Source organism: Gadus morhua, chromosome 12 (assembly GCF_902167405.1).
Source record: "Gadus morhua chromosome 12, gadMor3.0, whole genome shotgun sequence".
Taxonomy (NCBI): Eukaryota; Metazoa; Chordata; class Actinopteri; order Gadiformes; family Gadidae; genus Gadus; species Gadus morhua.
Window position 1 is genome coordinate 17,972,422 of NC_044059.1, and position 24,766 is coordinate 17,997,187.

At 40.1% G+C, this 24,766-nt stretch overlaps 4 protein-coding genes across 5 annotated transcripts; 1 reads left to right on the forward strand and 3 right to left on the reverse strand.

Moving 5' to 3' along the window:
* Window positions 1-304: 304 nt before the first annotated feature.
* Window positions 305-5,259, reverse strand: LOC115555983 (F-box only protein 24). Its single transcript, XM_030373063.1, has 10 exons — window positions 4,935-5,259; window positions 4,732-4,800; window positions 4,381-4,549; window positions 3,372-3,622; window positions 2,912-3,125; window positions 2,477-2,638; window positions 2,046-2,161; window positions 1,748-1,879; window positions 1,331-1,501; window positions 305-560 (listed from the first exon to the last, which is right to left on the reverse strand). Exons 1-10 carry the CDS (start codon window positions 5,082-5,084, stop codon window positions 459-461), a joined length of 1,536 nt encoding a protein of 511 aa, XP_030228923.1. The 5' UTR covers window positions 5,085-5,259; the 3' UTR covers window positions 305-458.
* Window positions 5,260-6,870: 1,611 nt separating this feature from the next.
* On the reverse strand, window positions 6,871-8,911 carry vmac (vimentin type intermediate filament associated coiled-coil protein). Its single transcript, XM_030372260.1, has 2 exons — window positions 8,190-8,911; window positions 6,871-7,953 (listed from the first exon to the last, which is right to left on the reverse strand). Exons 1-2 carry the CDS (start codon window positions 8,378-8,380, stop codon window positions 7,473-7,475), a joined length of 672 nt encoding a protein of 223 aa, XP_030228120.1. The 5' UTR covers window positions 8,381-8,911; the 3' UTR covers window positions 6,871-7,472.
* Window positions 8,912-9,204: 293 nt separating this feature from the next.
* On the forward strand, window positions 9,205-11,174 carry ndufa11 (NADH:ubiquinone oxidoreductase subunit A11). Its single transcript, XM_030372261.1, has 4 exons — window positions 9,205-9,361; window positions 9,848-9,940; window positions 10,698-10,820; window positions 10,990-11,174. Exons 1-4 carry the CDS (start codon window positions 9,283-9,285, stop codon window positions 11,100-11,102), a joined length of 408 nt encoding a protein of 135 aa, XP_030228121.1. The 5' UTR covers window positions 9,205-9,282; the 3' UTR covers window positions 11,103-11,174.
* A 981-nt stretch (window positions 11,175-12,155) lies between these two features.
* wwtr1 (WW domain containing transcription regulator 1) lies at window positions 12,156-23,814 on the reverse strand. Of its 2 annotated transcripts, none has more exons than XM_030372258.1 (7): window positions 23,048-23,814; window positions 16,916-17,067; window positions 16,114-16,305; window positions 15,785-15,906; window positions 15,414-15,544; window positions 14,880-14,995; window positions 12,156-14,780 (listed from the first exon to the last, which is right to left on the reverse strand). In XM_030372258.1, exons 1-7 carry the CDS (start codon window positions 23,449-23,451, stop codon window positions 14,593-14,595), a joined length of 1,305 nt encoding a protein of 434 aa, XP_030228118.1. In that variant the 5' UTR covers window positions 23,452-23,814; the 3' UTR covers window positions 12,156-14,592. The 2 variants fall into 2 exon arrangements, with proteins under 2 accessions (XP_030228118.1, XP_030228119.1); XM_030372259.1 differs by having other exon boundaries at window positions 15,800-15,906; window positions 23,048-23,451.
* Between the last annotated feature and the right edge of the window lie 952 nt (window positions 23,815-24,766).

Consider the following 24,766-nt stretch of genomic DNA (forward strand, 5'->3'; position numbering starts at 1 on the left):
TTTTTTGTCAAACCTGATAAAAATAAGAAAAAGTAACCTTGTTCAAATGTATACGCAATGTGTGAAAAAGAACATTCAGGCTGGGAACAATAAAAAAACTGATGCACAAAAAATTATTGGCCAGCATGTTGGATACTTGGGCTCCTAACTCACATATTTATTGTGTTTACATTGTCCATTATTCTCTGTTTATTTTTCATTTGCTTTCACGATGAAAAAGTGTGTTTCCAACACTAACAAATGCCTCCCGTTCTCTGATGACTTTAAGAGAAAGAGAAATAAAGAGACGGACATGATGATGCCACAAAGTGTATTTTTATGTAGGTCGATGACAAAAACAATTCCTGTGCTTACAGGTATGAAAGCCAAAGTCATTTCTAGGTGGCATTAAATCAAATTAGATGTCTGCAGCAGTAGTTGATGTTAGTGTTGGCATGGGATGGTAGCGCTGTGAAGGGTCAGTTGTGGCCGTTGTCGAACAATGCCTCGTCAATATCATGGCTGCTCATGATATACAGGCAGTTTTTGACGGCACAGATTGAGCGGGAGGCCCGGGGTACCTGAGAAAGAGAGTGAGAGAGAGAGAGAAAGGGATAATTTTGTCTGTATATTAGTGCTGTCAAGCGATTAAAATATTTAATCGCGATTAATTGCATTAATGCCATAGTTAACTCACGATTAATCGCGAGCAATCGCAAATGTTTTTTCTATGCTAAATATCCCTTGATTTCTTTGTCCCATTAATTGTTCTAATTGTAATGCTCTTATCAACATAGAGAAGTGCATCGGCCTGCCTTGTGCAAATGTTTTTTTATTGATAACAACATTGGCACATACTGATCAAAACAGGACGATACAAAAAAAAAGCCTATAGTGCAATTAAACGATGAACATACAAACATACTGCCTTGAACATAGCAGTCAGGCTACTGCTTCTTAGGTTTGAGCCAAAGAAAAAAAAAAAAAACATTTTATTTTTTTTTAAATAAAAGAATTGCGTTAATCGCGCGATAAGAAAATTAACGCTGTCAAATTGGTTTGCGTTAACGTCGTTTATAACGCGTTTAACTGACTGCACTACTGTATATACATTTAGAGTGTGTGTGTGTGTGCGCGTGTGTGTGTGTTTGTGTGTGCGTGTGTGCATGTGTGTGCGTGTGCGCGTGTGTGTGTTTATATGTGCGTGTGTGCATGTGTGTGTGTGGCGGTAAAAGTTGGAGATGGCCATCATGATGGCAAGTGAAGACACACTTAATGTTTTTCAGTTGTCTTATAAACAGTCGGTAAATAGGAAAACAGTAGAGAATGTATAGGAAACACATGTTCCCACCAGGACGTTGAGCTTGACCAACACATCGCTGCCTTTGGGGTGGCCGGGAAGGCGGCCTGCGGCACCAAAACCACAGCCATGGAGCTCCTTGGCCCCGGACTCATCTTGTAGCAGGACCAGAGTGTGGTTGGGCCCGCACCACACATCCACAGGCCTCATGGACACTGACACCTAGAGGGGAGGAGGCCACCATGAGCTCAAACAGTGAAGTTGAGACTAATTTGAGAGAACTAGATGCAGGATTGAGTATACAAGACTAGACTTTATCTACCAAAATTGATATTACATTTGGATTATTTCAGTCAATGTCACCATCCCGATTGACCTGGCTTTAATACACTTTGAAAAAAAGATAAAATGAACAGTTACAATGCATTACAAAAATTCATTCTTATTATTTCAAACGTCAAAACAGACCTGAGTGAGTTGTCTGCGGTCAACTCTGTCTCCAGTACCTAACTGGCCAAAGCTGTTATCTCCCTGCGTGAATATGCCCCCCCTTTCATCCACCAGGCAGATATGGCTGGGGCCCAGAGAACACTTCACCACCTGCCAAGGTTGTACGGAATAATTGACAATAATGGAATTCTGAATGTCAAATGTCAAAATACACAATTACACATTCCTAAAAGCTGGATATAGCATGGATAACTACTTTTTCACAAACACTTTTGAACCTGCATGATTTAGTATGGTGAAGTGGTTGACACTTTACCTTGGTAGGCAGTGGCAGATGCACAGGCGGTTGCAAGGCAGGGCAGACCTGCTGGTCGCCAAACATCTTCTTGTAGAGAGCGGGGGAATAGACCTCCAGACACACTGTCCCATCCCCTTCAGAGAGAACAGAGGGAGACGACAGTGAACACACCCCCTACCAACGGGAACCGCCATCCTAACCATGAAATGAGATCGATTCAAGGACGTATGTGTGGAGATATCTGTAGGAGAGAGAGATTGGAGCGTGTGCGGTCCCTGACACTCAATGAAAAGACAGTTTGGTTCGGGCCAGGTGTTGTCAAACAGTAATCACATGATGATGATCCCAAAGATCCGGATATGTCTTTATTTAATTGAGAAGTAGTCGAAAAAGAACCTAGCAGCACTGGCAATAATACATTAGTCTTCCAGTGTGGAGCTGTTGCCTACCACTCAGGTAGAGGGCGCTGTTCTGGCTGCTTTGGACCTGACGGATGGACAGCGGACCCTGAGGGACACTCATGATCTTGCGTGTCATGTGCACAGAGAAGTTGTGCCACCTCAGCAGCATGTTGGCCTCGTTGAGTGAGAGCCCATACACTGCCCCAGTGCCTGAGAGACGGAGGGACAGAGCATGGCGAAGGTTTGGACCGTGTCCTTTTCCATTGGAAATTGAATGGAAAGGGATACAGAAAACATACTTATACATACATATACAGTTGACCTAAAACATGTTTTTATGGAATATACCTGTTCGGTGTGGATTGGTAGAGCATTACGTATGGGCCTCTGCAATACTGTAAGTCTTCACATATCAGGGTCAATATAATGTCCATCTTCTTTGGATCATTACAAGCTTATTACATAGGAAATATCTCTGCTGACCAGAAAGGAGCAGCAGCTGACGGTGGATCTTAGTCCCAGTGAGGCAGATCTGCGCGAAGGCCAGTGAAGGGTGAAAGGTCATCCGGAACACGGGTGCACCGGTGCCCAGGCCGTAGAAGGTCACTCTGCTGGTTCCCTGGGAGACATCCTGGGGGTTGGCCAAGACGTAAACGTGATCACGGTGGCGGGCGTCGTTGCGAGGATCAACGGCAAACTGTGTGGCCGAAGAATATAACCAAAATAGGGATTAGGGTGGAGGGGTCGGCCAATCTGTTCCTATTGTACTGTGGTCACCTAATACAGTAAGTAACTAAACATGTAAACAACTTATGCCTGCAGGTCAACATTTTACAATATCCTAATCCTATCCTATCATTGTGTTGGTAACTGCAGTTTATTATATATCAAAACCAAACATCCAATTGGAAGCAAGTCCTAATAGTTACTGTATACTCCCTACATCCTTGACGTTGTGGCAGAGGACGTTGGGCTGGGACAGCAGCCCTTCAGCCCCATCATGCCTCAGCAGGTGGAGGGTGCCCTGGTAGTCCCAGAGCAGCACGCTGCCCCAAGCAGGCACCACCCGCCGGTACCCATGGGCCTCTGGGAGTTCCATGGCCCTGGAAGTGGGGGGCTGGGAGCGGCGGGACCTGGTGCCTGGGGAGCCGCGCTGGGCCGGGCCCAGTCGCTGAGTGTGCAGTGCCTGGGTGTCTGTCAGGAAACACTGGGAGGTTAGTACATAGCTGTAGATATACTAACTACTAGGATATAATACTAAAAAGATAGAGAAGGAGTTTAGATAGACAAACTTCTGGGAGGATATATTACTAACTAGATAAAGAGTGTAGATCGACTCACTACTACGATATGCTAGTAACTAGATGAATTTAAATAGACTAACTAGGATATACTTCTAACTAGATAGAGAATAATGCAGATCGACTAGACGTACTACTAGCTAGATAGAGAAAGAGTGTATATAGACTAACTAATATGATCTATCTAGTAACTATCTTGTTACTAGATAGAGAAAAGGTGTAATTAGTGGTATATCTTACTAACTAGAAAGAGAAAGAGTGTAATTAGGGGTATATCTTACTAACTATAGAGAAAAAGAGTATAAATAGCGGAATATCTTACTAACTAGATAGAGAAAGAGTGTAGATAGATAACTACTTGGATTAACTAATATCCCGAAATAGAACGAGGTACAAGGGAGAAGTGACTAGAACTTATACTACTAGCTAGACAAAAATGGGCACAGTTCACCACACAGAATCTCTCTACTGATTGTGTTAATTTACAAAAGGACAACATTGACGTTTTATGTATTGATAGTTCACAAGGTTATTTTAGTTCCAGTGATCTATATGTAGGTTGTTTATACTGGTGATATTGCATCAAAGCATTAATTTTTTTGTGATTGTTATCCTGACCGCTGTGCTGCACACATTGTATCCCTAACGTACGTTTGAGAATGGCCAACCGCTGCCAGTCACTGGGCTCTGATGGGCCCGGCATGCGGCTGCAGAAGCTCTTCCAGACCCAGGGGACACTGTTCTGCTGGTGGTATCTGGCGCAGGTCGCTCCAAAGGACATGACATCACATGGCGAGAGATGTCCCAGAATGACCTCCATCTACGTCGTGGATAAATATATACACGGGATTAATTTATTCTGAACTGGCCAACAGACAAAATTCTTGAATGTTTTCATTTTTATCCTATAAATAATGTAGGCATCTTACATTGGACTATAAGCAGCTCATTCATCCAACAAGTTCTCAAAAGGTTGAAAGCAGGGAAAGGGGAGTTTCTTACAATCTCAGGTGGTAAATCTTGAATACAGGCCCCGGGCCTCTCAGCTGTAACATCTTCTGTCCTCTCGTGCTGGGATCATCATGGGACATGGGCAAATGTTAGAAAGCAAAAACAATATATATTGACCACACATCAGCACAAACACAATACGATGTTAGGACTAGCAGTAACACATTAGATACATTTGTTAAATGGGACCTTACTTGGAAGGAGCTGGATGGTGTTTCAGGGGAGGGGCAGCGAGTCCTCCTCCCTCTCCTTCCCTCCACTCTCCTCAGTCTGGAGGAGGGCGGTGCTCCCTCCAGAGAGGGTAAGCACACCCTCTTCTTTACCGGGGGTGCAGTTCCCAGCATTGTATAGTATTTTAAAGAGCAAAGGTTTGTAAATGATTTCTGAGCACTCGCTGTGTGTTATAATGTGGGTTAAGAATTCTAGAATTTCTGGGGCGATTGGGTTATTGTGACTTCATAATGTATAAAGTGTGTGTGTGTGTGTGTGTGTGTTTGTTCAGCATTGGATTGGATATGATAAAAAAAAGTACAATGTCCCCAATAAATACTTAATAAGAATTGTATTCTCAGGTCTCAATGAGGTGATACAAGTACCAAGTCAACAACGTATGACATACATTATCAATATTATGGAATATTTGTTTTTATTTATTTTACTATCTTTCAAATATATGTTTTTTTTTACGATGTCCTGAATTTGAAATACTTTAATAACATGTGTGTTGCAAATTCGTGAAAAAAAATAAATGAGACTTAATATAACAATATTACAGGACAAAGTACACACCATGAGTATAAGGCCGCAAGAGTTTGGTACATTAATCAGTGATAGCATTAGAACATCAATTGCCCATAATCAAACGGAAAAATACTTCCATACCAAACACACACACACCAACAGTGTGTGTGTGTGTGTGTGTGTGTGTGTGTGTGTGTGTGTGTGTGTGTGTGTGTGTGTGTGTGTGTGTGTGTGTTAAGTGGAGCGGTGCTCTCCATGGCACCAACAACGTTGCAGCGTGGTGATCCTGGGAATAAAATTGCGCCTCAGCTAAACTGGTTTATGGACAGCCCCTCCAGGTCCGAGGGGATCACTACTGTTCCCTGGTCTGCACCTCAACAACAGCATTCTCTCCTGGACAAGGGCAGAATGGTCTAACGGTCCCCACCTCAAACCAAGGTCTGCCTCAGGTGCACGTCGCTCCCATCCTGCAGGTGGTGGAGTTGGTCTTTATCTGCCACTACGCCAGTCTGTGTCCATTTCACAACTTTTAAATTTCATTAATTTGAGACCAAAAATAACGTTTGCCCATTTCCTAGTTACGAGACTTGAGTATATGAAGTAGAGGATGGATAAATGTGGGATGCATATTTGTTTGAATTGAACAGTCATTGTACCATGTTGCGTAATGATACATTAGGCCTTCTCATGGTCCATAATATCATTTTTTTTCTTTCCCTGAGTGACAAAAGACATTGAAATTGTCTGGTGACTCGTTCTAGAATCTAGACCAATCATCAGCAAAGGGATGTAACAAGCAACGCTGTACCCACAATTCAAATTAACTGAGATTCTGGATTACTAAAATCAACATCCTCCAGTTTTAAGTTTAGGTATATTACAAATGGTCACGGCCGGCCCAGGACTTTGCTGGCCCATAACAAAAATTTCTTTGTGGCCCCAAGCTACTCCCAGTGCATTTATTGCAAAAAAGGCAGCGTCACCATAGCTACACATTGGTCGTGAGAACTTAACACTGTTCAAAGTTTGAGGAATGGGCAACACAGAAAGTCACCCTTATCCTGTGGCCCGGCCTAGCAGTTGTGGCCCTAAACAACTGCACAGTGTGTTTATGCCAGTGGCAGGCCCTGCAAATGGTATCAAGCATGGCTTCATTGATCCTGAGGACCAAGGCCAGAAGAACAGAATCAGATCAAGTTAAAGAGGGTCTTTAGTTTTGGTGTCTGTATAGTCGATAAAACTCAATCATTGCAAACTTGGTTGCAGCGATAAACTCTTTTCATCTGAATGTCCTGTAAACATTTAGAAACGTACTACATATTGTGTGCAGAGTAGCGTTTGAGGTTCTTACATGTTAATAAATGCATGTGCAGCAAGTTGAAAATCAAGTATTTTTAAACCATTTAATGAATACTTCAGATTTTTTTTGCTAACGTTACATATCAAATTAATTTAGTTTATTAAATACAATCAAATAAAAAGATTCTGAAAAAAAGCCATCAGCTCTAGCACAAATTGTACACATTATAAGTATTTCACATTATTGACAATGTAAGTTAGATAAACCAAATCACCATTTAATTATTACTACCACATATTTTACCATCTGGGCTGATTGCATTGTTTTTTTCTGATTCACTGACGATTAAAAGGTGCATTTCATTCTTCATAGCATTTCTAATGTCACCTTCTCAGAATCAGTTCAGGGGCCCGTCTTAAAAAACATTTGATTTATTATTTATTATTATTATTATTATTATTATTATTATTATTTATTTATTAGCACTGGATTTCATTCAGGCCATTTATCTTTTAACCCCAATGCAATGTCACTCCAATGTGTGGTGGACCTTTACTGAACCTAGTACATGTTTGGTAACTTATGGAGTTTCAAACCCATCATGGCAGAAGTGTTGTCCATGTACTGGGAGTTTGCTTTACTACTGTGTAAATAAACTGGTGAGTATTAACCAATATATTTGCACCTATACCTAAACAGTAGTTCCAAACTCCATGTCATCCATTTCCTTATTATCTACATCATCGTCACTCAGAGAGAAATCTTTATGATGATTTGAGATAATTTTGTTGTAATCTATAGTTCCCTCTGCTTGCATAGAAATGCACCTTGATACTAAACAAATTGGGAATTCCCTTCTTTCATCTCCTCCTGTGCCCTCTTCTTCTACTGTTTGAGCGACTGCTTCTCCTCCCGTTTCCTTGGTTGCTCCAATGCCTGCATCCAAACTGCTGTTCAGCCCAGCTGCCCAGGCTACAGGTTCCATCCTTTCCGCTTCAGCCATCAGGGCAAGCATGCTGTCCATAGTTGGCCTGTTCTCACAAATGCTGTCCAGGAGGTGGCAACGGTGCTGTAGCTGGACTACAAGAAGCTCTCTGTCTTTTAAAGATTGTTGGTAATGTTGGATGGTTTCTTCACTTTTGCAGAGTTTCTTGTAGAGAAAAGTTATTTCCCTGAGACGTACAAGAGTGGATTAATTGTGCACATGTCATCATTAAATAGGTATGCACCAACATTCTGATATTTCTTTAACAATCCGATAGGCCTACGTCTATTTGGAGCATAATAGTACTACAGCGCGACTTAAATTGTATGTCAATACGTTGTAATATTTACTTAATGTTTATTCAGCAGATTTGTTCAACGTAATTATAGTCATTCCTTTCCAGCGTTTCCAATGTGTCCTCACCTTTCCTTGGTCTCTGTTACTTCTCGAGTTGCAGCACTCATCTGTTCATCTTTACGGATCAGACTCTCAGCCTGCTCTCTCACGGTGTTCTCCGCCGTCTGGAGCCGAGCCTCCAGCTCCACAACTCGTTGGTGAAGTGCAGCTAGGTGGGCATTTGCTTCTCTAATTTGCACCGAGGACGGCGAATACATGTCTGGTGGTGGAACTTTGTATCCAGCCTGCTCTAAATAAGTTTATGTCTATTAAACATTTAAATCGGCAGACACTACTGTCGAACGCTAATGCTCAAATCGGAACCCTTCGCGGTCCGCTCCTTGTTTTTCGCCTCAAGTCTGATACGAGGCTTTATACGGAAGTCGCCAAAAGTTAACCAAGTAGGCGACACAACCAGTATGGTATCAGCCGTGCTTCAGCTACCCTGCTGTTGTTACATTTGTTCATATTTTACCATCAATTTGGATTCCCTGAACAAGTTTCGTGGCATACGCCTGACATATAATGTCATTCGAGAAAAAAAACATTTTATAACGATGACCCTATTTTGTTAGCGAGTAAACATTTCACCTGACACAATTCAAGTACCTTTACCACCAGTTGTTGAAATTGTTTGGAATACTATGTCAGTCTTTTGCATAGACTGTACAAAATAAGGCTCTCTGGCTTTTTCTCCCCTGACTGACGCGAAGAAGCATCTTACCTGTGCAATAAACCGGAAACGCGCACTGATCTTTACAAAACCCAAAAAGATAGGTGTATAAAATCAATGCCAAAATATATGTACTCGTTATTGTTGTTATTATTATTATTATTATTATTATTATCGTAATAATCACAATAATCTTTCTTATTATTAAAAAACTATATTGTAACATTTGAAATAATGTAATATTATGTAGTCAGAAGAAATACATACATACAACAGCTGTTATTTTTTCTTTGCCTTTATATTTAAAATTATTGAAAGTTTGCCAGGAAAGGTTGTTGTAAAAGTGATCGTCATGGATGTATACGGTCATTTGTCAATAAAGTTTTGCAAATATCCTCTCTCGCGACATTTCTACAGTAGCCAGTGTGTCCTTCACAATTGTCCAAAATGGGATACTGGGATCTGCAAGAGGGCAAGGACTGCATTGAAAAAACATGGATAACTACCAAGCTGGGGACGGCTTTGGGTAAATATCAGCAGCATAATTTGACCACAACACTCGGGCTCGCCTTAGCAGGAATGAAATACTTCAAACTAGCACTGTGGGGAAACAGGCTAGCTAATGACGCTAGCATATCAGCTATGTATGTAGCAATTGATGCTTGCTGCACCATTTCATTTCGACATAATCTTGAAGTCATGATGATTGTCGTAACCATCAAAATGGCGAATGATGTGTCAGGGACCAGTAGCTTTTGAATATTTATCTTGACATAGTCTCCCTTCACTCTTATTAGTAGTGATTTACAGTGGACCATGGATATTGATATGTGGGCTATGGATAAACATCACGACTTCAATGCACTAACACCATAGTGGACAACAATAAGTGTTAATATATAAACACATATCCTGCTAAATAGGACTTAAATTCCCATTGACGTAAAAACATTGGATGTATACAAGAATAACAAAGTTTAGCTTTGACCCAGTTTTGTCTTGTATGTTTCAGGACTAGTGGGTTCCGCTTATCACATTGTGGCCTTCCAGCCAGATTCTGCAGTGGCTGCCCTCCAGAGAGCCACCAATGGAACTGTTACCATGGGTAAATCATTTCTCCATATGTACAGCTCAGCATCCAATGTCAAGACATAAAATGGTGGTACAAATAGTACTACTTAGCAAAGAGCAGAAGACATTACCATATAAAGCCCAATGGTTAAAGAGTGGCGAATCCAGCTACTCCTACCTTTCAGCTCTGAATGTGTCACCAAAACAAAAAGAGTTTCTTAACAAGTTTTCTAGGGTTGGTGTTACTCTGGCCTTAACACAGTAAATTAGGGCCACTCTTTTTGATGCAGTATATAATTGGGAAGTTGGGGTGGTTTGAAAAAAAAAAGATATATATAAATACAATTTATTAGTTTATTCCATGAATTTACAAAAGTATGGCTTTTCCAGTAAACGTGTAGGAATAAGCATAGAAGCTGTACGACAATTCCTTAAAATGCTGTCATAATGTACTGGTTGACCACTGCTGAGTGGTTTGACCACTGCCTATTTGACCACTGCTGAGTGGTCAACCAGCAGTGGTCAACCATGAGTGTTAGCACACAATGCGAAACAAAAAAAGAATCTCGAACAATTTATCTGTATCTTTATCTGTCTATATCTTCTTTCAGTTTACATATACGCTTAAAATAAGTAGTTTTTGCCTATTTTTGAAGTTGTTGGCACTTAAATGGTTCTCACACTTTTTATGTTTATCTTTATCGTTGATTGCTCTTATACATACTAAATGAATGTGATATCATCTTTGTATGCATTTATCTCCCATTTCAACATGTCCCTATTTATTTCAGCTGCTCTGGGAGCAGTCTTTGGTATCACGACATGTCTGAGTGCTCAAGCCCGTGACGCCCCAGAGGACCCCTTTAATTACTTCATTGGAGGCTGCGCCTCCGGTGCGTTGCTTGGAGCCAAGAGTAAGTATATACACGAGAAAGCAAATATAATAATGCAAGGAACCCCTGCAATATAATTAGACAGTGTTCTGAGCAACTATTTTTAGAGGTTTATATGGAAGGAAAAGTAAGACGTAGTGGAAGGAGCATGTGTATTCAGTGTATTCTGACCTGTTAGTCTCTTTTCCAGCCCACAGTGTTGTGACCGGTACATCAGCCTGTCTTGGTCTGGGGGCACTGGCTTTTTTCACCAAGGTTGGAAAGGTAGAGGGCTGGAAGCTTTCTACAGAACCGAAACTCTGAAAAGGAATTGTCAGAAATGTAAATTGTATAATACTTATTAAATTTAAATGTCTTAGGAAATATCAAAACAAATGTCCTGTCTGCTTTTATTCAATGTTTTTAGGTTGTTCAATTTGTCATATTTACCGTATCAAAATGGCATTTAATTGCCATTTAAAATGATAATGCATTGCTGGTAATTCTCTTCACAATTTGTTTCAATTTCTTAAAAAGTCTCACAATCGAATTCAGCATTAATACAAGTTTGCTTTTAAATAAATAAATAAAATTATTCTACAACTTATTGTTTAGGGACAAAATTAGTTTTTGTAGACATAAAGTAGGAAACTCAAACTCTCAACCTATCAAATTTGAGGTTTACATTTTTCCAATGCAATAAGGGAAACCATAAACTATCAAATCAGTGCAGTAACTCCCTTAATTTCAATCTATCTATCTTGAATGGCTATCTGTTTTTTAATCTCATGTTACCACGCTGGGTAGTACCACCCTGTCGATGTATTTCTCATACTCTGATACCTAATTCTCACAATTATCTACTTCAAAAATGTAACTTTACTACTTAGGTTAAGAGAAAATGTGTAACTATTGAGTATTTTCCAATCTAACCCGATCAACTAGTCAACATGTTGCAGAGTTGCAACTTGTCTAGCGAAATAGTGCTACTTTAACTGCTACATTCAAATGTTAAAAGACCACTAGTGGGTGAAAAAGTTGATTTGATATGGTTTCATTAGTTTGTAAGGTGTATACAATTAAAGTGAATACATGGCCTCTGCAATTAAGAAAGGCTGGCAGTTAATGCATGGCCACCTACACAGTAGCTGCTTTTAGCAACTGACAGCTCAAGTACAATGGACTATACCACTTACCTGGGTTGGCATCAAGGACAATTAATTCAGCCAGTTTGAATCCTTGCACGGCACTCTCCCTCCTTGACCTTAACGTCATAGGCTTACCCCACCAAAAGACAGGATCTAACCAACATTCAAGCATCTCCACCACAGAATGCTGAGTTCAAGCAAAACCACACACATTAATCAGAGTCAATCATTGCATAAGATATTGTGGTTTATTCTTTAGTCAAGTTACACCATTTAATGTAATTCATTTGTAGACACATTCCAGACAATACTTGCATGTCCTTTGCAAAGATTGCAGGACATTGTTAACAATATACTTCTTTATCTTCCAAATACAAAACCTTGCCTTTTTGTATGTTTGGCCAGGGGAACAATTCAAATCAGTCAGATGTGAAATCGAGTTCCTTTTATTAAGCTTTACCAATCCTTGCTCTAACTGTTTTCCTCAGTCTGCTCATCTCACTATCACTTTCCGTCCCTCCTTGATTGTAATCAGTAACAAGCCTTACTAGTGTAGAATCAATCAACTTGAATTTCTCCTCAGGACAACAACTTAACCAAACTTATATCCTCTTGTCAGTGATGGTTATATTAATAAATGTAGCTAGAGTCCAAAGACCACCTGTAGAACACAAAGGCTGCCCAACTAAGCAGAATCCAGCCTAGATGCAAAATGAGATACAAAGCAGTTGCAACTTGTTTGATCGCTAATATAAAAAAGGTAATTCCACAAGACAAGTATTGTTGGATCGCTGGCTGGCTCACACCTCAGATTAGTTTAGGTCCTCATGTTTTTCTTATGCGGTGGGAACATGCTCATTCATCTTAGGCAATCATCAACACTATAATAACCATTTCTGTCATTTTCTTTCAAAAAGTAACGCAAACAAGGAAACCACCAGATAACAGTAAATCTTGTTCAACAGGCCAATATGCTGCAGAAACATAACAAAAACATTAAAGAAAACAAGCATCAAACAAAGTTAACATAGTCCTTGGTATTGATAATACAACTATTACGTAATGTAGTAAACACTGATCTGTGACAGGTTTCAAAGACTTTGAAGTTGGCTGATATTCTAACTAATAATAATTTCATGCAATGAAGAAACAGTGTATTCCATTCAATGTGTTTACTGTAATATATCACATCTTCAAATTTAGCTGGAATACTGCTTCATGTCCACTGAATAATGTATAATAGATGAGTATTCTTGTGATTTGATATAATTTTAGAGGCAATGTTGAGTGGATATCATTCCCTATCATCCAACGTCTTGTTAATATTACCACAGGGTGGGCAGATGTGTCATCCAATCCAACAAAACATTTCTATAATTGGTTTATATCCCTTTGTAGTATTACAGTAAATGCATAATTGCCAACCTTCAAAAGCTGAAAAAAACGAGCCCTCACTGACTTGCTTTTGTAACGTTCCCTTGTGGAAAGGCATCCTGGGAGGCATGCTCCTCTGGCCAGTTGGGATATTCCAAGTTTTATCTTATTTGGTGGGCAGCGACAGCTGATAGATTGTGTGTGTGCATGCCAGTGTCTGTGGAGGAGGGATTGACATGTGATCCTCTCCCAGTGTCCAGCTTCGAAGAGTTTCTCAATTCATGTTAGGGATGTGAAAACAACTGAATTCGTCTTTGGATAAAAAAAAATCTGTCATTGACAGAAACGGTTAAGAAAACCCTCCTCAAAAAAACGCAATAAAAATAACAAAACTGCCATGATAAAAGCTTGATAAATAATACATATACAATCTAATTTAGAGCAGAGATTATGGCCTCTCATTCTTGGGATCAGAGTAAAAAAAACAGGCCAGACTGTGCCTGGAGCCGTCCTGTTATATCAACGGGAAGGAGCAAAGAAACAGCTAACCCACTGGCTTATTAGTAGATTAGAAATAGGTGCTCTACAGGCAGCAATGGCATAACTAATCCATTTGTCTGATAATTCAATTTCACAACACGGTAATAATATACTGTAGAAAGGAGTATAAAAGAGTATAAAGTGTAGATTCCACAACACCATTTCTTGTTCACATGGCCTTATCAATACATAATTGTCTCTACAATCCTAGTAATATGTATAGGATTCATCATTTAAAATATCTTCAAAAAGATAACAAAAAAGGCCAGAAATACAAACATGTAATAAAAAATATATATATCAAGAAATGTGTTTTGTTGCACTTGGGCATCATGCAAAGCTTAAGAAACTCAATCCCCCGTGATTAGGGGATTGAGTTTGCAGATATAGGAATCCGCTTTATTACGTTTTAGCTATGTGGGTGCCAGATGTGTGCAGGTTTTTTGCTCATCTGTAAAATAAATAACAGAATAGGATTCTACAAATTAGATATGTGAACTATGACTGATGCTAGAAATAGGATTGAAGATAGGTACTTCTAATGGTATCCAGTCGGTGTGTTGGCCCACGCTTCAAGAGAACAACACGATGTATACCATACACTCTCCTTCTGAACATCACCAAGCTTTTATGGTAAAGAGATAATGTGTTGATGCCAAAACTTGCTTGAGGAGGAATCGCTCAAAAACATTTCTATTTAGGGTCTAAATTCTTGTGGTGAACTGTGTGTGTGCATTCATATTGAAACATCTTTAAAGCCAGGTGAGGAAAGGTTCAGTTTTGTTCAGAACAGACTCCACGTCGTTGAGGATGGGTATGATGTCGGAACCCTCCAGTGTTCCCAGGTCGACGTTTGTTCCTGGGAGTGAATCCAAGAAGTCTGCAAAGCGACCAGGCTGCCCGCCAGGTACACTCAGAGTCCCGTGGGCTAGGGCTTCACCTGGAGGACAGCGGAGGTTAATTAGGTACATACGTGTGTGTGTGTGTGTGTGTGTGTGTGTGTGTGTGTGTGTGTGTGTGTGTGTGTGTGTGTGTGTACCAGTGTCCATCTCCTCCATATTGTTGAGGAAGTCCTCCGGTGTGGTGGGGATACTGTAACAGCCTAATCCCAATCCACTGTCACTGCTCTGTTCCCTTGAGTGGTGAAAATGACCACTGACATGACAGAGAAAGATGCAAAAGTCAGACTCTGGAGTTACTAGATACCAGCGGCCAGCTACCAGCAGCAAATACTGATCCAACAAGAAAGCAGCAAAACAAATTTAATGAGTAACTAAATAACCATCCAATTCATCTTAATGTCGTGCACCAACATGGTTTTAATTGAAAGGTGAGAAGGTACAAATTAATACGAGATGTCCTTGAAAGAACTGGAAAAACGGGTGCCTTCCTGGTTAAAAGTAGGCCTTGTGTGAACAGGCCTTTTATAGCAAACATATACAACTACAGTATATAGCAACAAATCTCAAACATCTGTTTTGGTTAACTGTAATTCATCACACTGTTTGCTTTGCAATGACTGCAGTGCTTATAGTCCAGTAGATTTAAGTTTAGGACTTAAGGTTTTTCTCACCTGTTGAGAAAAGGGTCGGAGCCACTTGTTGGGATGTTGTTGTTGTTGTTGTTCTGGACTGCGCCAGCAGAGGGGGTTGCTGTTGCCATACTTTCTGCTTCAGTAGGGAGCTGCTGGCACAGTGCCACCTCCTAACGGAAAAAGAGAGGGGAGGGGAGTGCGATAGAAGAAATGTGGAAATAAGAAGATTTATATGATGACCAACATGCTTTTATATATATACATAAAATATACATGCATATATTATTTATAAATATATATATGTATACATAAAATAGATTAAATTAAATGTAAAAGAAAAAGCAAGAAAGAAAGTGTATTGCTGTTAAATAGCTTGATGTGTGAGTAAAAGAAAAAAAGGATATCACTACTTTTGCATGCGTCACCTGTCTAATGAGCTCTTCTTGTCGTCTCTGAATCCTCTCTCTTTCCAGCTGGATTCTTTGGAGCCTCATCTTCTGCTGCTGGTTCACACTGATAGGACTGATGGCACCTATACCGCAAGCAAACAACAAACATTATGAACAGCCCAACTACATTGAAGAACGACATTTGTGTGTTTTCACTGTTGAATGGGTACAGATACATGCAACCTCATTACATAATGGCACTTATTTGACCATTTACAGGCCATTTGATAAACTGCTCAGGTTTACATCTGGTGTCAAACTTAATACAGACAACAAGAAGTGTGATTTACCTTTGATGCCACCAACGCCACCCAAGCCGTTACCCAGGGGTCCCGGCAGGTTCATGAGGCCCCCCGAGCTGTGCTGCTGCTGGGCCAGGCCACCTGCTGGGTTCAGGGTCGAAACCGGTACCTGCTGGGTCTGCATCTGTTGTGGGTGCTGGAGGAGACGGTGCTGCTGCTGCTGCTGCTGATGCTGCATCACTAGAAACACATTTGTAATCAGATGTACGTCACACACAAAATGAACATTGTGTACCCATGCACAGCCCGACAAAACTATAAGGCTATTTTTATCTTCATCAGAATCACTCAGTTATATGTGTATGAAGTGTATGGAGACACTTTATTTCTAACTGTGAATGGAAACAAAGAAAGACTCCCTCATAATTGCGACAGCCAAAACTCTGTGTTCAAAGAATCGGTCACCAGTGGTGGTCCCAGCACAGCTACACATTAGCTTTAGAGGGGACTGATGTGTCATCAGTGTTCCCTATGAAATGATCTACCGAAAAGTCACAGCTTTAGAAGTTAACCCCTTTTTAGAAGTGGCCTTCATGCCTTCATTATGGAAGGCCTCCGATTTTCCAGGTTGCCGCTGCACTCAAAGTTCAAACATTTAAACCTTTGACCCTTTTATTCTTCTCAAATGGAAGTTTAGTAGAAGGGAAATTCCATAGAGTATTGAGATGGTTTGGCAAGAAAAGAAAAGTAGCTTTCACTTAAAGTAAAAATATTTACTTTGAGAGAATGTACATGACATGTTAGCAAACGTATGCTGCTGGAAGGCAGAGCGTGTGTGTGTATAACGTACCCAGGTTTGGTTGAGACAGGACCAGGCTTCGTTGTGGTGGAGCAAGGCTGTGTGTGTTGTTGCTCTGCGCATTGTGGTGCAGGGACATGGCTGCCATGTTGGGTGCCATGGATTTCCGGGGATCAATCCATGTTGTTATCTTCTCCATGTGGCTGGAATGACAGTGATAGGAAAGCAGAGTGTATATGGTTACTTTAAAAGGCCTTGGTTTTAAAATGTATTAAGAAAACAATTACAGTAACCACAGAGAATACTGACAAAAATTGAATTTTGTATTGATCATTATGATAACAGGCATAATACTAATCCTTAACACTAAGAGATACTTTGAATAAAAGTCAGTAGATGGGACACTCCCTTCAGAGCTACAACCTCAACAAAAATGATGGATAATATATGGCCAACATTTTTATATGTCTATGGTAGGACAGTTTAACCTGTATTATATACAGTCTGTTAGGTCAGTTGAGCCTGTATTATATGCAGTCTTTGTTAAGTCAGTTTAATCTGTATTATATACAGTCTTTGTTAATTCAGTTTAACCTCTATTATATACGGTCTATGTTAACCTGTTTTATATTGTCTATGTGCGTTGCACCCACACCGAGCTCCACTGAAACAGCTTTTGACTGGCATTTTACAGGTGAAAAGCTAGCGGGATATACTTCTGAACATCCATCAAAAATGTCCCCTATGTATTAAATACATTGGGTACATCTCCTGATTGATTGGGTTTTTGCTTGGCTGTTGTTTAGTAGAGGGTACTTTGTAATATCACCGATTGTGTAGAGATCTTGCCCAGAGGATGGCTCTATAGAAATGAGAGCTGATGCCTGACCGTCTCCTTGCAGGTTTACACTGCTAAACACACAGGACTCAAACGCGTCAAATCGGGGTTATTTAGGAGAGTGAATATCTGTGGAATATCTTTCTAACTTCAAAATACTTAAATTGCGACTGAGATGTGTGATTATATGTGTGATCACCATCGTTGGTGAACAAACCCATTTCAGTCTCAACAAGAATGCAACAGTGAAGATTTTATTTTGGAGTATTTCATTATAGGCTATAACCTGCTCCATAACTTGGCCAAAATACATATCAACGTAATAAAAAATGGGAGTGTCTGTTTTTTTGACTGTACTAAATCATACTGTTCCTAAATACCCTGGTATACCGTAAAACCATGACACCGCCCAAGCCTAGGTTTTACATGAATTAAAAGGCAATGGCTTGTTATCGGGGAAGATCCCAGATTACTCTAACATTGTAAACTGACAACGCATACACGGTTGTATGCACATGTAAATGTGGATGCATACACATTTACCAGTTTGGAAGAAATTAAGCTATAGGCTACTTTGCCTCCATCACAGACATCAGCACAGCAATCAGAGATATTCAAACTTAACTGAATAAGAGTGTGAGGGGAATTCAAAACAACACAGGTTTTAAATACTCACACATGGTCAAGGACTCAAGGGTTATTAATTGCATCAGCACGGTATCAATAGTCTACATGATTCCATTTAGTTGATCTGCATTGCAGGGGATATTTAAAAATGGCATCCATTCAATGGCTCAACGTCGAGCACATTGATCATTAAATTATGCTCTTCAAATCTTCAAATCTGACACTGTTGTGGTCAGTGAGCTTTTACTTTTCTTTTTCATACGACCGCAAACAATTATTAAATTATATTCAAACACTTAGTATGTATGTTACATAAAACCTAATGAAGGAATCTAATTGATGTCTCTTTTCCTCTGCTATAAATTATGCATGCTTATTTATTTATGCAAATTGCTTTGCCGTGTAATTTTGGTTGACATTTTTGCACATTCTTCTATTCTATTGCTTAACCTTGCAAAGCTAAACCTACAAACAAGTATGACAGAGATATTGTTTGCTGTGCCTGGATTCCATGAAGCAAGCTGTAAAGTGTTTGTTTCAGTCATGTGTTTTTCTTTAACTTACTTAACTTAATCTTGAGCTGAGCTATTTATTCAGATTTTCAGTTATCGTTTCTGATTTTCTTTCTTTAAGATCAACATTGTGCTTATAACATCTCCAAGGCTTAAACCCGGTACACAAATTTCCATGAAGTGGTTGTTTGTGCATTGACTTCTTCATGCTAGTGCAGGAAAAAAAAATATTCGGTGTCTATTCTAATCACACAAATGTGACTTGACACATTCATTTGTTTCTGTATGTGCATTATGGATGTTAAACGTATAAAGTCCAGGTGAAGAACAACCTTAAAAATACTGAGAAACCCGATACCAAGGCTACAAATGTACTCCTACACTTTAGTTCTCCTTTGAACACTGTCGAGCTACTTCCAGGGAAACTCCACTGACACACACATTCATACTGCTTCATGGCTCTTCCTTCCTTTCTTCGTACATCGCAGCAATAACTTATTCCAACCCTTTATGTTGAGGAATAACGCCTTGTATTGCCAGACTCAACTAGCCTCCACAAAGCTATTGGCTGCAACAACTGCTTGTGTGCCGGTCATGAGGCTATACTTAGACTTCCTGACAACAGCTGTTGTCTTTTCCTCCCCCCTGATAGACACACACATGGCATGTGCAAGAATTCAACACACCCACACCCAAAATTGTGTGGTACACTAGATGCCAATGAAATCTCCTGAGAAGGAGAAGTAAAATCAGATGGGAGTTTTCACTGAATTGAAATGTCTTAATTTCTCAACTGCAATAAGCCCATGATATAATATCCCGTAATTAAGTTAACTCACTGAAAGTAATTTTTTAAGAGCACTATCAAGTCCACTTTAACATATTTGTTTATTATTGTGTGTACACAACGCTATGGCCAACACACAACTTGTGCAACTCGGTGGAGGAGATGTTTGGATCAGTGTGTCTGGATACCAAATCAATCACAGAGTCACTGTTTCATGGCCCCCTTACAAGCACTAGCATGAAGTCAATGCAAAAACAACCACTGCATAGGAAATTGTGTACCTGGGTTAGAGCCTTGGAGATGTTATAAACCCAAAGTTCATCTTAAAGAAAGAAAAACAGAAGCAATAACTGAAAATCAGAATAAAAAGCTGAACTCAAGATTAAGTCAGTTAAAGAAAATCACGTAACTGAAACAAACACTTTACAGATTGCTTCATGGAATCCAGGCACAGCAAAATGATATCTCTGTCATACTGGTTTGTAAGTTCAGCTATGCAGGGTTAAGCAATAGAATAGAATAATGTGAAAAAATGTCAACCAAAATTAGAATGCAAAGCAGTTTGCATAAATATATAAGAACCGATAATTTGCAATAGAGGATAAGTGATGTCTACTTTAAATTAGGTGCCTTCTTTCATAAGCGGTATAGGACTCAAGGAAGTCCTTTGGGAACGGTGCATTGGTTTGATTGGTATTAATATTCTCCTCTGTATTTATTATCAGTTCATGTTGGGATTAATATCATTTAGCTCACACTTTTGTTAATAATATAGTGATCAAATAGTGTTAAAAGTTGTTAGCCACTTGTTAGCCATTGCAACTAAATTGACTAGTATAATATATTAAGACTTTGCCCATGCACACTAGATACCAAGAATAAGGAAGAATGAAAATTCACTTGATTTGTGAGTTGTGAAATGAAATCTAAAGATAAAAAATAAATGCATATCTTGCAATTGCATTAGATACTGTAAGAACATAGGACATACGAAATGAATGAAATCACAGCTAAATCCAAGAGAACACATTGTGTTAACCCATGCGTTATTTGTGAACGCCTATCATCTTTATAAGAAATATAATTGCAATGTTAACAAATATTGCTCGAACCACATATTGATAATCCCTAAGAGAACGTAGCCCACATCGGATAGCATGATACAGGTAGGTTTTCAAGACAGGCTGTCTCCAAGAAACACTGCTTCATAAACAGATGTGGACCATATTATTGGTTTCATTTTGTCATATATATATATATATATATATATATATATATATATATATATATATATATACACACACACACGCACATACACAAACTATGTCTGTTTGTGGATTTGCTATTAAAAATTAAGAGGATGGTTACCCACTTAAGGAATGTGTTGTCCCGCTGCATGTATTAGCACACATGCATGCACACATTCCACTCAGTATGAGGCGGACAAAGCTGTCAGTCAGACTGTCAAGTGGCCAATAGCAGGCCAGATCAAACGGGACCTCAGAATGCACCATGCATCACACAGGACAGCCTGGTGTCCATGCAGGACACAGGCAGAGTGTGTGTGTGTGTGTGTGTGTTGGGGGGGGGGGGGGTTGAGGACAGACGGACTCCAATGTTCAGACTGTGTTTTCTAACATTGTTTTGAACATTTAGCAGTCCAACCCATTCCTACCACCCTCCCCCAACCACACACACACACACACACACACACACACACACACACACACACACACACACACACACACACACACACACACACACACACACACACACACACACACACACACACACACACACACACACACACACACACACACACAACAACAATACACCCACATGATTGCTGCTCACATACAAATTCCACAGCAATGAATAGAGTGAGAGGGATAGAGAGGGAGCGACACATAGGCAGAGTATAGGAAGTTGAGGAGAAATGTGGGACGATTTTCCCACTAGTTTACAAATGCAAACAGGGAGAGGAATGATGTTGGGTCAATTTTGTCTGTTCAGCCGCACGTGACAGCTCTGTGCAGTTATTATTTCAAGAAGATAGAAACCACTGTACAACAAAGGTCTCTTGTTGGCAGTGATTTATAAGTTCCTTCCACAGAGACGCTCTGAGGCTTCAGCAGAAAACCTGGACTTCAATTTCCTGTCTTGTTGACCATGTGTGTTTGCGTTTAAGAACTTCGATATGAACCAAATTAACGATTCAAACAAATGTTGGTAGATGGTTGGTCACGTGCTGAGACAGAGAGACTCCCACCACCTTCCTAGCATTAAACGCTCGCACCTCAACAGCACACAACACGTGGGACCGGACAGAATCATTAAGCCCAATTTCCAAGTATTGAGAACAATTAGGTTTGCTCTTTTATTCATGTCTCTTTGTTTATCTGAAGCTCCCGTTTTCTATTTAAATAGTCATCATTCTTTTTCTCCAAACACAATTTGTATATTTGGAGATAAGGAATAGGTGAAGGGGATACATTCTCAAGAAAAGGCTAGCCAGGCGGCTGGCCTTCGTCTTGCTTCAATTTTATTTTACATTAATATTATTAACATTGTGTTCCATCCGTTGTATCATTTGGCCTTCTGCATGCTTTACTCTACCAGCCTTTGTTTTCAGTGTTGAATTTATTAAACTTATGACGATTTTTTTAAAAGAGATAGGAGCAGATGTTAGCAGAGGGTAAACAAGTGGAAGAAAGAGCAGGAAGATAGACAAAGTATGTGGTAGCTTTTCTGTAGTGCCCCATAGACTAAACACAAATACACTGAAGATACACACACGTTTACACTTTTTTCTCTATCTCCCCTTAAACATTGATAGTCTGATGTGTTGTAGGAGTAGCCTCTGTTTCACTGCCGCAATATGAGGTGTGGGAGGTGTCAGGGATTCCCTCCCTGAGCTGCACCCACCCTCACTATGTCAAGATTATTTTCTAGGTTAACATATATAAAATAAAAAATATATAATTATTTTCAATTGTTTCTTGTTAAATCGTACTTATGCTTCAATATATCAAGGCCTGTCCTTGTGGGCATTTAATTGTGAATTCAATGATGAAACCACGTCACATTTACAGGGTTCAATTAACATTTATGTTAATTGTTGTCACTAGGTGTCTGTGGGTCGGTCTACAGTGGTCTATTTTGACGGCTTTTAAATAGAGACATGAGACATTTCAGCGTGTTACGCCTGTTTTCAATCACGCGCGCACACACACACACACACACACACACACACACACACACACACACACACACACACACACACACACACACACACACACACACACACACACACACACTTAAAGATGCCCATTAATGTCTGTTGAATCTTCCTGTGCCCTAAAACAGACCCAGTTAAACAATTAAAATACAAAATGAATCCAGTAACGATTACTACTTACTTTAAAAAATACTTTTGCCCATTGCTGGTATAGGCCATTTCCCAGCCGGGAGGCAGAGGCAGTTCCTCGGCCACATCGAAGGACTGGTGGCGCTGGTGGTGGTGGAGGTTCTGGGAGCTGGGGTTGGCCCCGGTCCCGAGCTGAAGGGAGGCCGGAGAAGAGTGGGAGCGGGTGTGGGAGACCTGGAGACGGGGAGGCTGGCAGGTGGAGTCGGTGCTGCTCTGTCTAGAGTGAGACCCCGAGTCTGGTTCTTTGAAAAATGACTCTGGGAGCATTTTCTTTCTCCACGACGAGGGTTTTGGATTCATGACAGAATTGAAAAGGGCCTGTAGTTCAGTGTCCGAGTCCTGGGCTACGTGCACGACCTGTTGCCCCGGCATGAGCTGGTGCTGGTTGGAGTTCATATCGCTTTAAAATAGTTGAAGAAAGGGACGAGGAAACGAGTATAATGTCGGAATGCCTGGACAATAAACTGTCCCCTCGATGACGACAAAAGAGTACAGATTGCGGCCTCCAGTCTTGTCAACAGTACCCTCACCGTGTTCTCTACCGACACTCCAGTTTGGGGAAAAAACTTTTTTTTTGTTCAACCGACCGAAATAACTTTGAACGATTAGAAAGACGATCCCGGTGCTAGAAAAGTTCCAATAGTATAATAATAGCGATAGTTTCCACGGTTCACAACAAGTTTTGCTTGTTTTTCTCCCCTTGTAGGTCGACGTCCCAACTCAACGTTGGTAACTGGGGAATTTGCTGGGACCGGACGCTCGGGCGGTGCTCATGAATATTCAACAGGGGAGGGCTTGGAGTTAGTTTATTCAAGTTAGGCAAGGCTGCACCGGTGTACTGGTTGTATGACAGGGAATGGCGCTCCTTCACTTGTTGTATTTTGCCAAAAGAATATGCTTGAGTTTATTACGAATGTAGGCTTCAGTTCAATCTGTCTAAAAGGTTGTTAAAATTGTTTCGGGGAGGTTGCCCTCAGTTTCCAGGGCAGAACCCCTAGACCCCCCTATTCACTTGGTCATTGTAGGCTACTATGTTGTACACCCTAGTTGCCTATTGATTGAATATTAAAGGGTATGGTATAATACAAAAGTCTAGATGTGAACAAACTCATGGTCTTATGTTATCTGATAATGATTTGATAAAAGAGAGTTATCCAACTTCCCAATCACTGCTCCACTGAAAAGCGTATCAACTATTTAAGATTATTGAAAAGTATAATGTGCCACTGATCTCTGCAGATATCAACTTTCACACTTACATCTTTCAAACAGAGCTGGTGGCAAGATGTTAGTTAACACACAAACAATTAACACGTGTGCAAACAATTCTAGATGTTGAGTTGGAAACAGAATAACAATTATAAAGGTCAGTTATCAATTATTTTGACAGAACGATGTAGAACTGACAGCATGAAGTCCATTCAATATATATGCTGTCAGTTCTATATGCTTAGCTTACCAGTGGGTAATAGGGATAAAATGGAGGAGAAACAATGGGCATGGCTAGGGAGTGGCATTGGGGAGAGCCTACACAGCAAGGGCACCATCAAAGTTTGAATGAATCAACTGAATGCCTTGAAGAAATACTGTTGAAAATCGGACAAATTGCCTCATCAGAGCTCTTCTCACGAATTATTATTTTATTTGGGATATATTGTTTTGCTGGATAACTGACTGAGCAAGACATTCTTGTGCAGAATGTTCTGGTAAG

Excerpts from the sequence above, each read along its gene's own strand:
- LOC115555983 (XM_030373063.1), bottom strand. The coding sequence starts at position 5,084 with ATGCTGGGAACTGCACCCCCGGTAAAGAAGAGGGTGTGCTTACCCTCT. Across the intron at positions 3,623-4,380 it reads GCGGTTGGCCATTCTCAAAC|ACACCCAGGCACTGCACACT; the intron begins GTACGTTAGGGA and ends GTTTCCTGACAG. Across the intron at positions 1,502-1,747 it reads ACCGCAGACAACTCACTCAG|GTGTCAGTGTCCATGAGGCC; the intron begins GTCTGTTTTGAC and ends CCTCCCCTCTAG.
- vmac (XM_030372260.1), bottom strand. The coding sequence starts at position 8,380 with ATGTATTCGCCGTCCTCGGTGCAAATTAGAGAAGCAAATGCCCACCTA. Across the intron at positions 7,954-8,189 it reads GTAACAGAGACCAAGGAAAG|GGAAATAACTTTTCTCTACA; the intron begins GTGAGGACACAT and ends TGTACGTCTCAG.
- ndufa11 (XM_030372261.1), top strand. The coding sequence starts at position 9,283 with ATGGGATACTGGGATCTGCAAGAGGGCAAGGACTGCATTGAAAAAACA. Across the intron at positions 9,362-9,847 it reads CAAGCTGGGGACGGCTTTGG|GACTAGTGGGTTCCGCTTAT; the intron begins GTAAATATCAGC and ends TGTATGTTTCAG. Across the intron at positions 10,821-10,989 it reads TGCGTTGCTTGGAGCCAAGA|CCCACAGTGTTGTGACCGGT; the intron begins GTAAGTATATAC and ends TCTCTTTTCCAG.
- wwtr1 (XM_030372258.1), bottom strand. The coding sequence starts at position 23,451 with ATGAACTCCAACCAGCACCAGCTCATGCCGGGGCAACAGGTCGTGCAC. Across the intron at positions 17,068-23,047 it reads GGGCAAAAGTATTTTTTAAA|CCACATGGAGAAGATAACAA; the intron begins GTAAGTAGTAAT and ends CTGTCATTCCAG. Across the intron at positions 15,545-15,784 it reads GACAGGTGACGCATGCAAAA|GAGGTGGCACTGTGCCAGCA; the intron begins GTAGTGATATCC and ends TTTTTCCGTTAG.